Source organism: Triticum aestivum, chromosome 1A (genome assembly GCF_018294505.1).
Source record: "Triticum aestivum cultivar Chinese Spring chromosome 1A, IWGSC CS RefSeq v2.1, whole genome shotgun sequence".
Classification (NCBI taxonomy): domain Eukaryota; kingdom Viridiplantae; phylum Streptophyta; class Magnoliopsida; order Poales; family Poaceae; genus Triticum; species Triticum aestivum.
Window position 1 is genome coordinate 407,783,016 of NC_057794.1, and position 14,218 is coordinate 407,797,233.

Here is a 14,218-nt window from a genome sequence, read left to right on the forward strand (position 1 = left end):
TATATCTCTGTGTCATCCCGAATTGTCTGACGAGCTCACGGACGAAGCAAACAGAATAACATAATTTTGAATGATTATTATGCCCCGCATCTCGCAAAAAAAAGATTATGCCCCGGAAAAAGAAAAAAGAAAAACTTTGAATGATTACGACCATGTGTTCAGAATCTGAACGCTTGCGCTCCAAAATTCCGTTTACATATCGACGCAAAAGGTAAATACGACATTTATAGACATATAATCAAATAACTTGTATAAATATGGAGTATTAACAATTTTTAGCACGAATCACGGCAACCCCTATAAATTCACTCGCCATGCCTCAGACGTTACTCCGCAGCATCAAGCAGCTAGCCATACCTCGTCTCTCTCATCTCACTCCTCTGTTTCTTTCCCGTCGACCACAGAGTGACATTGAGGTTGCAATCCAGCTAGAAGGCCATCCTACAGTCTGCAGCATTGCAATGGACGCCACAAAGACAGCAGCCAAGGCTGTGGCGGCAGGAAACGGCGACGCAGACGCCGCTCCGTCGACCCGGCGGACGGCGGCGCCGAAGCAAGTACCTCGGCAGGAGGAGCCGCTGCCAGGAGACGCCGCGGCAGCGGCCGACCCGGCGCCGGCGACGGCAACGACGAGCGCTACTGTCGCGGAGAGCGGCGTGGAGGACGAGCAGGTGGAGAGGTTCTACGCGCTGCTGGCCAACATCCGGGCCATGAGGGGCATGAACGAGAGCGGGGGCGACGACGCCGGCGCGAGCACGGAGGGTGCCAGCGAGGTCTGCGGCGGCGGGAGGAAGCGCGCGCGCTGGGCAGAGCCGCCGTGGAGGCCGGCGTTCAGGATGGAGGACTTCGAGGACGCCAGCGCGTCCAAGAAGGACATGAATTACGACGGTGCCGCCAGCCATCGGCGGCCGGGCAAGGAGACCAAGGACGAAGCGGAGGACGACGTGGCACGGAATGGCCGTGGAGTCGTCACGCCGTCGTCAGAGAGGAAAGTTTGACTCTCTGTCGCCGTGTCGCTGATACTGGCTGCGCGAAACACGTGTGGTCACGTGTTCTCCGTGGGGCGCGTCGGTGGGTCGTGGAGGAAAGCTCCATGCCAAAATGCCATGTCCATCGACACATTTTTTTTTAGCATCAGTACAAACACAAGCGCTCATATACACGCGCATACACTCATTCCTATGAACGCACATACACACATCCTACCCTTATGAGCACCTTCGAAAGACTGAGCCGACATATCATCTTGAGATTTACGAAGTCACCGTAGACGCCTCATCATTGACGGGAACGTCTCCTCCCATTGAAAGCGCATCGCCGAAAATTCTGAAATAAATACAGGAATAATGCGAGCACCAGAATTCGAACCCTGGTGAGTTGGGGATACCACTGTCCACCTAACCAACTCAACCACAGGTTGATTCGCATCGACGCATTTTACCTGCTGTTGAAAATAATTTTATAAATGTTTAAGCCCACAGGTACATGGACGCATGTGCGATTCTTTCCGGAATAAAACTTGCCCTGGTTCACCAGCAAAGCTAAAATCTTTATACTGCACGCAGAAAAGATGTACCCACGGCCCACGCTAAGGAATCCGAGGTTATACATGCGTCCACTGGATCAGAGTGTAAGTCGTTTGCGTGTACCTGACGAATCGTATGAATATCATGGGTGGGCTTCGGCAACTTAGATGCTATGGTGATACTAGCTTTTGGGAGGTTGGATCTCCGATTCTATGGCATCCGAGCAATTTTTGTAGTTATTCATAATTTTCAAACTCCCTGAAGGCTTTGCCGTAAAAAAATCAGACATTTTTAGAGCCGCTGGATCTAAGATCCAGGAGGTCTTATGATCGTATCATCTATAGTGCGGGAGCACTGGCATTCTTCCTGCATATCAAAGTAACAGATCATCGTAAGTGGCACCGCTCGGTAGAGCATCTTCAAACGCAATTACCAAACGGACGCCCCAAACGTCTGCGGACATCTAGCCAAGCGAAGGCCATCCAACAATGTTTTTGAAACTTTCCTACTTTTAAATGATAAAACACAAATTGTGGATGAAATTTAAGCTAAGTATGATATACTATTACATTACATGCAAACTAACAAAATTAACGAGTTTGATATATACTACATGCAAACATTCCCAAATTAAACTAAACTAAACTAATTTGAAGCTAAGTAGCGGGCAGTGACCTATTAGGCATGGCATCCGAGGCCACATGGACTGTCATCGCCGTCGTCGTTTGTCGTTGTTGCTGTCGATGCCCGGGATGCCACGGGGACGTGCTCGTGCGTCAGGTTCCGGCCTCCGTGTTGCTTCCCGCGTCCACCACCGCCTTACGTAGTCCCTGCTCCTTCGGAGCTCGCGCTCTGACTAGACGCCGCCGAGAAGGAGGACGCCTTCGCTGATCCGCGGTTGCAGGCATCGGTCTCCTTGGTGGTCTTGGACCGATCCAAGCCCCACACCACCACGAGCTCCTCGTCGGAGAGAACTTAGGGGCGGGGCCACCTAGGTCTTGGCGAAGGAGGTCGAGCGCACTATAGGGGGCGCTCCGTCTGAGTGAGGGCCTTGGAGCCCCCGACAATGAGAAGGATGTGTCATGCGACCTGCCTCAACTAATGTAGTACTCGAGGCGGGTGCGCGACTTCGGTGAGGATAGTGGGTCCTCCTTCCAGACGGTTGTTAAGCGTTGCTTGGTGCCTGGCTAGCGACGCTGCAGGGACGATAACTCCTCTTAATGCCACGTGTGGTCTGGATGTCGTGGTTCAACTGTGGGGGCGCTGGCAGCTAGCTCGGAGCGTTGAGGACAACTGCGGCTAGTCCGGCAAGAGCTGTTGCTCCTCCTCCATGGTGTGAGGCATCGACGGCTATGGCCCGGCGGCACCTCCTCGTCTAACCTCGCCATGTTCTCCCAGCCCACGCTGTCATCATCCATTAGCATGTTTCATCAATTTCATTGCCTTATCCATATACAAGAGGAAGATTAGGATGCTCCCAACTTGAGTTGAACCGTAATCGAATGGCTGATAGGTGATGTCGGTAATTTTGTGAGGGTTAATATGGTCTTTGTTCTTTGTATAAATAAGAAAGAAAACAATTATATGAAGTTACAGGACTGTGCTAAGCTAGGAAACATATAATTGATGCCTTGAGGGTGCCACCTTTTCATTTTGGAGTGTCTAATAAACATCTAGCTGATTTTCAGTCATGCGATGCATGCTAGTTGGAGTAGATCAAACATTCAAAATATTTTGAATGATGCCAAATCAAAAAATCAGCTAGCTCAAAGATAAAAAGGCCCATTCCATGTTTTGTTGTTCCTACATGACACGTCCTACCATTGCTTTATATTTCTATGTTGATCATTTTCACCATATTTTTGTTCAACATGTTAATTGCCATTAATCTGCTATCCTTTAAACCTTATCGAGATCTTAGTGCTCACCTAATACCACAGGAAAGAAAGAACAATTTTTTTAAATAGAACATAAATTCAATTTCCTGTCTGAAAAGAAAACCAATTTCAGTAACCAAAATACTGATAAGAGGAAAATAATCCAGAGAGTTATTAAGACATGAAATAAGCCTTCATCTCACTTTTATAAGTAAGCAACGCAATTTAGGGATACAAAATAGTGAGAAAACCGGCTTACAAAGAAGATCAAAGAGAAAACCAACAAACAAAATCGTACAACAAGAAACATGCAAGTGCAGTAAAAACATCACGACTATGATGCCAAGCCTAAGCACAAAGGAGCATGAGGATGGCGTCACGCCACGTCCTAAGGGACCTGAGCTCCACGACGACGTCCCATGAGGATAATGACACAAAGTGCCGCTGCCACCAAGTCTGAATGGACGAACATCGGTTTTCACCTGGAGCCCTGGCACGGGGAGGAGAATCGCGACGACGTCCTTAATAGGACAACAGCACACGCGGCCGTCACCACCGTCACTGCCAAAGTGAAGACCTTTGGCTTTGTGACTTTCCCGTGCCACTACAAAGCACCTAGGTCACCGACCCAACTAGGCGGACCGCCACCCCGACATCCAGGACTCCAACTTGCTCACCACCACCAACTGCTGACCCACGATCATCACAAGAGATGCCTAAACCTAATGGAGGGACAACCTAACCTTAGACCATAGGCACGACCGGTCTGACTAGGCCTTGGACCGTCGCCGATCCCATCTAACCATGTTGGATCAGGAGAACAAACCTCTAGCCTCTTCGAAATAATACATGCCTATTTAAACCAAGATAAAATCATAAGTTTCGGAAACTAAAACTCAATAGTTGGTGTGCCCTGGTGCAGAACCCGACAACTTTGTGGATCGCTAAGCAATCATATGGTCGGTGAGGGCTGGGCATGTGCATGCCCTTGCGAATTTCCAATCCAAAGGTGCATCTTTGTAGACTTTTCCTCATGCCATCAACCTTGGTGAATTCTTCAAAAAAATTGAGGGAACAGTTGAGTGGGCCATAATTCACTCCCTGCTTAAGAAATATATGCACTGAGTTAAATAGCGTTCGAGGACAATATTACATACTATTGAAATTTAAGCACGACTATATTAGATCAAGCAATTGTGGTGAGCTTTAGCACTACTTTTTATTAGTACTAGTAATAATGTACGTGCAATGCACGTTTATATTAGGTAGGATATTAGTTGCACGTTATATTAGGTAAGATATCTCTGTTGCACGTTGGTATTTGGTAAGATATCAATTATTTTTTTGCGGAAATGCTAGGATATTAATTACATGGCAGATTTCAAAGGATAGCGTTGAGTCAAAACGTGTTTATAACCAATGGCAGTGGTGGGTAATTAGAGCGTTAAATGTGTTTGGTGCTCAACATTGGAGCGATTTGAACCGCTAGATAACATGATTTGACGGCTTAGATGGTTTGGATCTGCCCATTTGGGCCTTTTTATATTGATATAGATAAAATACCCATATATTGCAATTGAGTCAACTTTATTCTAGTGGTTCACTGTAAGAGAATTTTGATTACTATTTTTTGCGGGGATTTTTATTAGGTTGAGATTGAGATATGTTGTGGGAGGGAATCCATAGGCAATGGTAAGGAATATATGATGTGATTGAGACTGTGCATGTACAACTATGCGAGTTGACATTGTTGTTTGTTCGCAAGGGATTTCTTGCTATTGATGATTTATTTAATTTTTATTGATATCTTTGCAAGGGATTTCTTTCCCCGCAAACAAGGTGGTGCGGGGTCGGTTTGAAAGAAAGAGTTAATGGGTTTATAGCGCGGTTTGAAAAAAATCTATGGAAGGAGGCATGTATCAATGGGAGTTGTGGGGACGATGAAAGAGAAACCAACAAACTCCCTTTAATAGTAGATACTATCATCTTCAATGCATTTTCCATCATAAATAAATGTTTTATTATATCCAGATCAAGCAAATATTTATCACAACTTTTTAAAACCATTCAAACTATGTATACAACTCATTCATTATACATTGAGGGAAAAAGGTTAAAAACTCCATTCATTGATCACAATTTTTTCTTGGTAGCTTACCAAGTCGACAGCCAATTTCTCAAATCTCAAAAATAAAAAGAGCGGACAACCTGATTGAAAGATCTACCCAAATAATAAGTGACACACGTGTAGCATGAAGTAACACCACCCTGACATTTTCTTGTCATTCAAAAAAAACAAAAAAGAAAACTTGTCATCCAAACAAAAAGTTGTCATGTTTCACAACTAAACTTGCCATCTTCGGGTAACTAAATTTGCCATAAAAAACGTCAGGGCAGAATTGTTTCGCGCCACACGTGAGTCACTTATCAGGGTATCATACAGTGAAATCTTCTATAGCGGGTTGATTAGGACTCGTCGTACTTGCACTAACTGTTCAGTTTCAGGATTCTTAGAAAAAAAAACTGTTCAGTTTCATTGGGCCGCGACCCAACTAACAGCCCAAAAGCTCCGGATCCCTAATTTGTAGTCGCCCCACTGGCAACGCATCCCGACGGCAGCCACGTTCAAGCGAGGCCATAAAACCCCCTGGCCAGTTCGGCTGCCGCCATCGCATTTTCTAGGGCTTATCTCCGCCTCGATCGCTCCTCCGCCACCTCGGCGCTCCGTCGTCTTCTTCTAACGTGAGCGTGCGAGAAGCCACAGGAACCGAGCAAAATGGTCAGATCCTAACACGGACTAGAAGAACGCCCGTGCGTTGCAACGGATAACATTTCCGTAACTTTAAGAGTTTAATATTAATCATGTTAATATTACATTTAATATTCTCATACATATCAAGTGACATTGGCGATCTTTTTTACCATCAAATCCTCACACACAAATCCCTCTTCTTCACTGTCTCTCCCCCTCTCCCCCTCTCTCTCTCTCTCTCTCGAACACACGCACATATCCATCTTATTGGGTATGAGACCATAATCCATCTATCTCACACACACACGCTAGTGCATAACAATATGGATTAGGTGTATTATATTTGCCACCACAACTAAGAAAATTAATTTCATGTAAATTGGCCAGTCACAGCTCCGTGACAAACAATGCATCTAAATTCTCAGCGTTATTTTTATGTAATATGCTCTCTCTCTCTCTCTCTGATATTATAGGACCAAAAACTTTTACCAATTACCATACTGTAGAACACCACACTCCTTACTGCATCGATGGGTGGTGGGTGGTGTCTCTCCTCTACCGCCGTGGACCTGTGCTGGCTTGGACCCCCTCCCCTCCCTCGTGTCGCCCTGCTTGGGCGACCCGAGGGGCGAAAACCCTAGCCCCGCCGTCCTCCTCCCCTCCTCGCCCTTCCCTCGCCGCCGCCTGAGGCAGCGGATGCCGAGCAAGCTCGGCCCACTGCTGATGAAGGCGGCAGCGGGGCCCTCGCCGCCTCGCCTCTCGCGGGGGGCCTTTGGATCCGGGGCGGCGGCCCCGGCAGGTGTGGCGCCGCCGGCTTCGGCTCCCGGTGGCGTGGGCGCGGGTCGGTGTTCTCTCGGCCGCGCGGGCGGCGAGAGCCCCGGTGGTTGCGGGTCGGCGTGCGGCGGCGGCGGATTCGTCTCCTGTCGCGTCAGATCTGGCAGCCTCCACTCCCCTTCTTCCCCAACGAGCGCCTCCCCCCTCAGATCCGCACTTCCGCGGTCTTTTGCGGGTGGGAGTGGGCGACGGGGCTGCAGGACCGGGGGAAACCCCTAGCCAGCCGTGTCGGTTGCGACGGCGGCGACACTCGCGGGTGCCGCTCACCTTCCTGGAGGCGCCGGTCAGGTCCTGCCCCCTACCCCCTTCCCCTTTGTTTCCCGGGTGAAATCCTCAACTTTGTTGGGCAGCGGCGACGCCCAGGGCGCCGTAACCTTCTTGAAGGCGTTGTTTTGGGAACAAAGATGGGTTGTGGGCTTCGTTGTGGTGTAGGTGGAGTGTGTCGGCGGCGGCAGCGTGTCTCCAGCGACGGCGGTGTCCTCCTGGGCGTGTGGTCAAGCTGGTTTGGTGCTCTTCGTTGGGCTGCAGGGCTCCTCCGGTGCCCGTGGATTCTCCAGGACGGGAGGGGATAGGGTTCCCCTCCTCCGGTGGCTGCTCTTCTACTCGTCGAGCGAGTCGATGATCTGGTTTTGGCCATTGCTGCTGCCCATTTGTGCATTCCGACAGCTCGCCCCTGTTTCATGCCTGGACTCTTGCATTTGGCGTTGCTCTGTTTCAGGTTAGGCGTCGTCGGCAGGCTGGGAACGCCTGGTTCCGTCCCTGTGGTTTCCTGCGATGACATTCATGCAGGTTCTAGGGTGAGCATGTCCATCGCTCACCGGTGCGGCGCCTCGAGCCAGGCGAGGAGGCAGGGGCCTTTTGTGACGATGGATCTGGATGGATGTGTCTCCTTCAAGCCCAGGCGTTCGGCTATGGCGTGCTTTGCTCCGTCGTCGGTGCTCTTTCCTGAGACGTTTAGCGTTTTTGCCTTGGTTCTCGGCGTGTTTGGGGTTCATGGCATCTCTAGCTATGCTTGCTAGCTTGTTGTATGCCTCTGCGAGCTGCTCCTAGGCGCCATTGTATCTTTGCCTTTTGTTTTCTTTCCTTTTAGTTGGAGTGTGGTTGTATTCCGTCGCTGTAATCCTGGCCGGTTGATGGCTTTGTTAATTCAAAGCCGGGCTCTTCTGGAGCCTACGTTCCAAAAAAAAGACCTGTGCTGGCTTGAGTCCATGTCCGCCGTTGGCCGCTGCTCGCATTCGTCCCACCCATCGCCCAAGCCGGCGTTAGGAGCAAACTCAATAGCCTTGCCCACCGTCATGGCTCCATTCCACGAGATCAAATCAAGCATCATAGAGTTCGGGGAGGAGTAGCATTTCCACCGTCAGCTCCTCGCTGATGTATCAGCGTAGAGTGCGGGGAGGACACGGAACGTAAATACCTAGGGTTTAGCGCTGGTGGCGGGAATGACCGACACGGTCTCCTTGCGCCGCTCCTTGCTGCCCGCCCTGCTTTGGGGATCCTAGCGCCCTGCCCTAGGGTTCCGCGCTGGCGGCGGCGGTGGCGGCGTTTCCCTCAAGAAAAAAGCACGTCTCATGTCCGGCTTGTGCAGGAATCCATCACCAAATAGGATCAATAGTTCCATCCCGAATCGGTTATGTTGCAAGTCCTAGCTATAGCTATATATACGTATTACCCTGCACCCCTATAAACAGTACACCCAGAGACCAATAGAAAGATCAGCGGGCACGAGGCATGCCCGTGTGTATCAATTGCTTGCGCGTATCCGTGTTGCTTCTAGTAGATCGATACTACATCAACCGTGGTTAACCAGCTACGTCCAATCTATTCGAGTGTTTTCGTCTGCGTACGTGTTTTTCTGGTATATACTTCAGAATTCAGTCAGTCGGGGGAGGGATGTCTAAGCAAAGAAGGCAGGGCGAGGAGGATGAGCCCAACTACTACCACGACCGCAGCGGCAACAAGGAGAAGAGCCTCTATCTGGTTCTAGACGACTGGCACAAGGGCTTCACCATCTGCAAGATCGATGCCGAAAGTCCCGACCTCAGCGCCCACCCTGTCCTCTGGCTAGTGTCACCTGAGCGTGGCCGTGCCATGTAGTTCGCAGCCCTGGGCAGCAACATCATCGCCACGAGCAACATACACGCCGGAACCCTCTTCTACGACATTGACACCGCCGGACTGCCCGTCGGCCCTCCCGTTTGAGACGCACTGCTTTGTGGCTCCAATACCTTCCTGACCTCCGGCGCCGGCGACGCGCTGTACGCGTTCGCCTTCCACTTCATGGAGCGGCCTGTGTCCTTTGAGGCGATGGCGAAGCCACCGACGACGGAAGACGACGACCTGCTGCCCACCTACTGGTCCTGGAAAAGCATGCCGACGCCCTTCACCAAGGACGAGATGATCTTCTCCTACGCGCTGCACCCGGACGGGCGCACCATATTCGTGTCCTCGTGGAGCAGGGCGGTCTGCGGCACGTACTCCGTCGACACCAGGAGCTGCAAGTGGAGGCGCCATGGGGAGTGGATGCTGCCTTTCAGAGGCCGAGGCTACTTCGCCGCCGAGCTAGACGCATGGGTCGGGCTGCACGAGGACGGCTACGTCTGCCCCTGCCAGGTTGCCTCCCGCAGTGGCGGCACCACGTAGCAGCCGGAGTGGAAGATGGCCGACGAGCGCAGGATGTGGATCCTGTGGCATCAGCTGGAGTTTCGCCTGCGCCGGATGTGATGGCGCGGGTGGAGTACCGAGGAGTCGTCGGCGTCGGCCAGGGCCTGGGGCACAGAGGAGTCCTCCTAGTCAAGGAGATTGGAGAGAAGAAGATGATGGCGGCGCGAGGACACATGAGGGTAGACGTCGAGAGGATCGGCCGTCCAGGCTCGTGAGGAGGGCAGCGGTGGGAGGATCGAGTTAATGGTACCGTGTACAAAAATCCAATCAAAACAAGTAAAATATACCAGCAATGCTTGATTGATTCTGATTTAATTTTTATAGGCATTTTCGGATTTGTAGGGCATGTGCCCACGATACTCGCACGTTGTACCTTTTTTGACGTGTATGATTCATGATAAGAAATGAAAATCACATCAATGTAAGGAAATATCCCATCAATGCTTGATTGATTGTGATTAATTCTTTTATATGGTAACTAATCCGATGGGTTTATGTGGGCGGTGAAGCGAAAAGGTATGTGGGAGGGGAGACGAAAAATAACCGGTCAAAAAAAAATGAATTAATTGTTGCCTTGTATGTTTCGTTTTGATATTTGAAGATTGATTACCATCCGTTAGTTGGGTTACCAAAGAAGAAATCAATCACCATATGTGAATTCATTGTATTACCAAATAAACGTTGGGTTTGTCCGGCCAGTGGGAGGGGGGCGAATAAAAAACCGACGAAAAAAACCGACAAAATTGGAAGGTGGGAGCAGGTACCAAATAAAACCATAATAGGTGGGACGAAAATAAACCATACGAGGCTACCAACTGCTTCATTAGGAGTAGAGATTGGTTGGTTCGATTTTTTTGCATGAAGGGAACTACCTAGAAGGTGGGAGGGAGTACGAAAATAAACCGTCTCGGCTGACGAGAGGTGGGAGCAAGTATCAAAAAAGACCGGGTGAGGTGGGACGAAAATAAAATCCGGAACGCGATCTACCAACTGAGACATTAAGAGTAGAGATTCATCTCTGTGCTCTCCAATTGGTAGTGAACATTTGTCTTTGGTGCTTTGCTCTGCATGGCCTGTTCTTGTTCGATTAGCCTAGTTGACCTGCAATATGTACTCAGTTTGCATTGCCCGTGTCTTGGTCCGATCGGTTGCTTATTTCTTGTCTGAGGCTTTAGAGCACAAGTTCGTTTTTAAGGTGGCATTCTTCTTGAGACAAATCTCTAATCTTCCTGTCATTTTGATCTGCATGTAGAGTGAAGTGCGGTCATTCCTGTCAACAAGATACGTCGATCGACGACCGCTTGGTGTAGTGCATTTTATACGCATGATTCTTGTGATGAGATGTTCTTTATGTGTTCTCGCGCCCTCATAGCCATTTTTAATTCAAAACGTTGATTGTGTGATATACAAGACTAGTCACTGAATCTTCCTCCAAAAAAAAGACTATTCAGTGGATCATGACCGCATAGTGGCGACTGCACTGCCTGTTATGTAGTTCTAAATACCCTGTCTGTCGATTTCAAATTATGACGGATGCAAGTTGGATGAGTATGAGAATTTTTTTTTCCTGGTTGTCCATGCCAATGGTCACTGTTTTTTTCTTCTTCTGAAATTTTGATTGCTCTAGTAAAATCCTAAAGGAATTTATCCAATTAGGATGTTGGGATGGTTTAACAGCCAGTTTCGTTCAGTTTCTGTATTATTTATGTGACGCTTCCAAGCTATCGGGAATAATACACCACTGCTCTAGGGGTAAAGCTTACATCATTTGTGATGTTACCGCCCATTCTGTTGTTCAATCTCTGGTATGGTCTGTAGAAGTAGGACAAAGGTATTAAGTTTTTTTTTCAGTAAAGCAAAACCGTTATTAGCTAGATTGTTCTACTTGTGCTGATGGTTTTCTATGCCATTGAGTCACATAATTAAATGATTAGTCCACACATAGATAGAAGCACAAGGAAGTAAGGATCAATTTGTAAAGAAATCACTGGGTATACATTTCTCTTTTCTTTCTGTTGACAGGCAAGGGGTCTGAAGAAGCATGTGAAGAGGCTCAATGCCCCTAAGCATTGGATGGTTGAAAAGCTTGGTGGAGCATTTGTAAGTATATTTGATAACTCTATATGATGTTCAAATTTTAAAGAATAACGGGATGCACACATGTTATATTTGCTCAGTACTTATGATAATTTCTATTGAGCAGGCACCCAAGCCGTCTTCAGGCCCCCACAAAGCTAGGGAGTGCTTGCCATTGATCCTTATGCTCAGGAACAGGCTGAAGTATGCTCTGACCTATCGTGAAGTTGTTTCGATCATGATGCAGCGACATATTATGGTTGACGGGGAGGTTAGGACGGACAAGACATATCCTGCTGGATTCATGGGTAATTTTTCTTTCTTGTGATTGATCCAGATTTTCCTTTCTTGCTTATGAGGTGTTTCAGACTCTGTTATTAATTTACTCTGTTCTGCAGATGTTGTGTCAATTCCGAAGACAGGGGAGAACTTCCGCCTTCTTTATGACACCAAGGGTCGCTTCGTCTCCACAGCATGAGGAGGCTAAGGTAAGCATCTGTACAATTTTCCAGAATACAGCTGTTCTTGCTTTGTATGCTTCTCCGTGATATGGTATTTTTACATCGATCGGTGCGCTTGTGTGATATGCTAAATTTGCCACCGTAATTTTTCATGTTTCGTGTGTTTCTTTGATGCAACTAAGGAACTTGAAGCCAGATTGTTAGAAGTCCAAGTCATTAAAAAAAATCATACAAAACTTATATATCGATTAAGTTGCTTCCCTAAAGCCGACTGTCATTTTGATTTTTCTAGTTATTTGTTTGCACTATTTTCGGTCCAAAATTCCCAATGCGGTTACATCTGTATACTTTGGAGTATTTAACAAAAAACTACCACAATTCGTGAAACCGTGTCTATAAACTACCACTTTACAAATTTGTGCGAAAACTACTATTTTTTCACTAATCTTTGACTAAAAACTACCATGTATGAAAAGTGCCCGATTTGACTCGTTTAAACTCGATTATGAAAAAATAAAAACGCAATCAGGTCCCTGCAAAGACAAGGAAAAAAGCAATCAGGTCCCTGTTGCCGTCAAGCTCATTCCCGCCTCCGCCTTGGCTAGCAGGTCGCCGGAAGATGCCAAACGAATTGTGGTAGTTTTTTGTTAAATAGTCGTATACTTTGCTCAGGTTGTTTTCTGTTTTGCTTTTCAAAAACTATACTCATTAAATGGTAAAAGGAACATATTCCTAGTGATGATTATCTTGTGGCTTGAGAATTGTATCACTTTTTTCCGGAACCCTTTTTTGTTATTGAGTTTGTAATCTGTTCTGCAGTTCAAGCTCTGCAAGGTTAGGACTGTGCAATGTGGGCAGAAGGGTGTCCCTTCCCTCAACACCTACGACGGCCGCACCATCCGCTACCCTGACCCTGCCATCAAACCCAACGACACCATCAAGATTGAACTGGATACCAACAAGATTGTGGATTTCATCAAGTTTGAGGTCGGGAATTTCGTGATGGTGACCGGAGGCAGGAACACCGGGCGCATCGGGGTGATCAAGAGCAGGGAGAAGCACGAGGGCAGCTTCGAGACCATCCACGTCGAGGATGCCCTCAGCCATCAGTTCGCCACCCGCCTGGCCAACGTCTTCACCATTGGCAAGGACAGGAAGGCGTGGGTCTCTCTTCCCAAGGGCAAGGGCATCAAGCTCACCATCATCGAAGAGGCGAGGAAGCGCATCGCCGCGGCTGCTGCTGAGGCTTGATTTCAGAACCCTCCGAGAATAAATAAATGGATTTGTTGTGAGTCATTTAGATGTGCCTGTTGGAGACGAGCCATTTTTAGTGCTGCGTTTGACTTTTCTGGGAGCATTTTCTGCGTTTGACTTTCATTGAACTGTTCTAGTTGTTGCCTTACTTTGAGCACTGAAAGTGATTGATCAAAAAAATGCGGATCTTTTAGCAATGAGAAGTTATGTTTGTGCGAAGTTTAATTAGTTCTCGCACAGAAAATCTAAGCTGCCCTGCCATGTTTGTTGATCTATATTATTAGAACATTTGCTATACCATTCCATTTGCATGTGGACTTTGAGGCGGTACACTTTTTTTGGCAAATACACGTGTTTTCGAATCGTGCAGGAGAACTATTGAGGATATAACCTCTGAGGGTAAACCTCCCAGGAGGGGCCGGTTCACCTTCAGCTATACTGAAGCCCAAGGAAACCCAGAAGATGGCGCTTTACAGATGAAGCTTAAAGGCCCAGAGCCCGCAGGCGATTTAGGGCCCATAATAGTAAACCGCCATGATTGTATAAACTTGCATTGTAAGATAGGAAAGAAGAGACAGAGGCGGATACTTGTATGAGCCAGCCTCGGGACTTTGTAGACCGGCCGGGGTCCTCCTGAGTATATAAAGGGGTGACCCGACGGCGGTTTAGGGACAGAGAACAATAACTCGAAGCCAGACAAAGCGGATTCGCTCCCTGGCCTTCGAAACCCCAGCAATACCAATCACAACTAGACGTAGGCTTTTACCTTCACCG

The 14,218-nt window shown here is 48.1% G+C and overlaps 1 protein-coding gene and 1 pseudogene across 1 annotated transcript; both read left to right on the top strand.

The window, feature by feature from the left end:
- Nucleotides 1-343: 343 nt before the first annotated feature.
- Nucleotides 344-1,269, top strand: LOC123139793 (NRR repressor homolog 1-like). The gene has a single exon (XM_044559524.1). It carries the CDS (start codon nt 462-464, stop codon nt 996-998), a length of 537 nt encoding a protein of 178 aa, XP_044415459.1. The 5' UTR covers nt 344-461; the 3' UTR covers nt 999-1,269.
- Nucleotides 1,270-11,711: 10,442 nt separating this feature from the next.
- LOC123139883 (40S ribosomal protein S4-like) lies at nt 11,712-13,441 on the top strand (annotated as a pseudogene).
- The last annotated feature ends 777 nt before the right edge of the window (nt 13,442-14,218 follow it).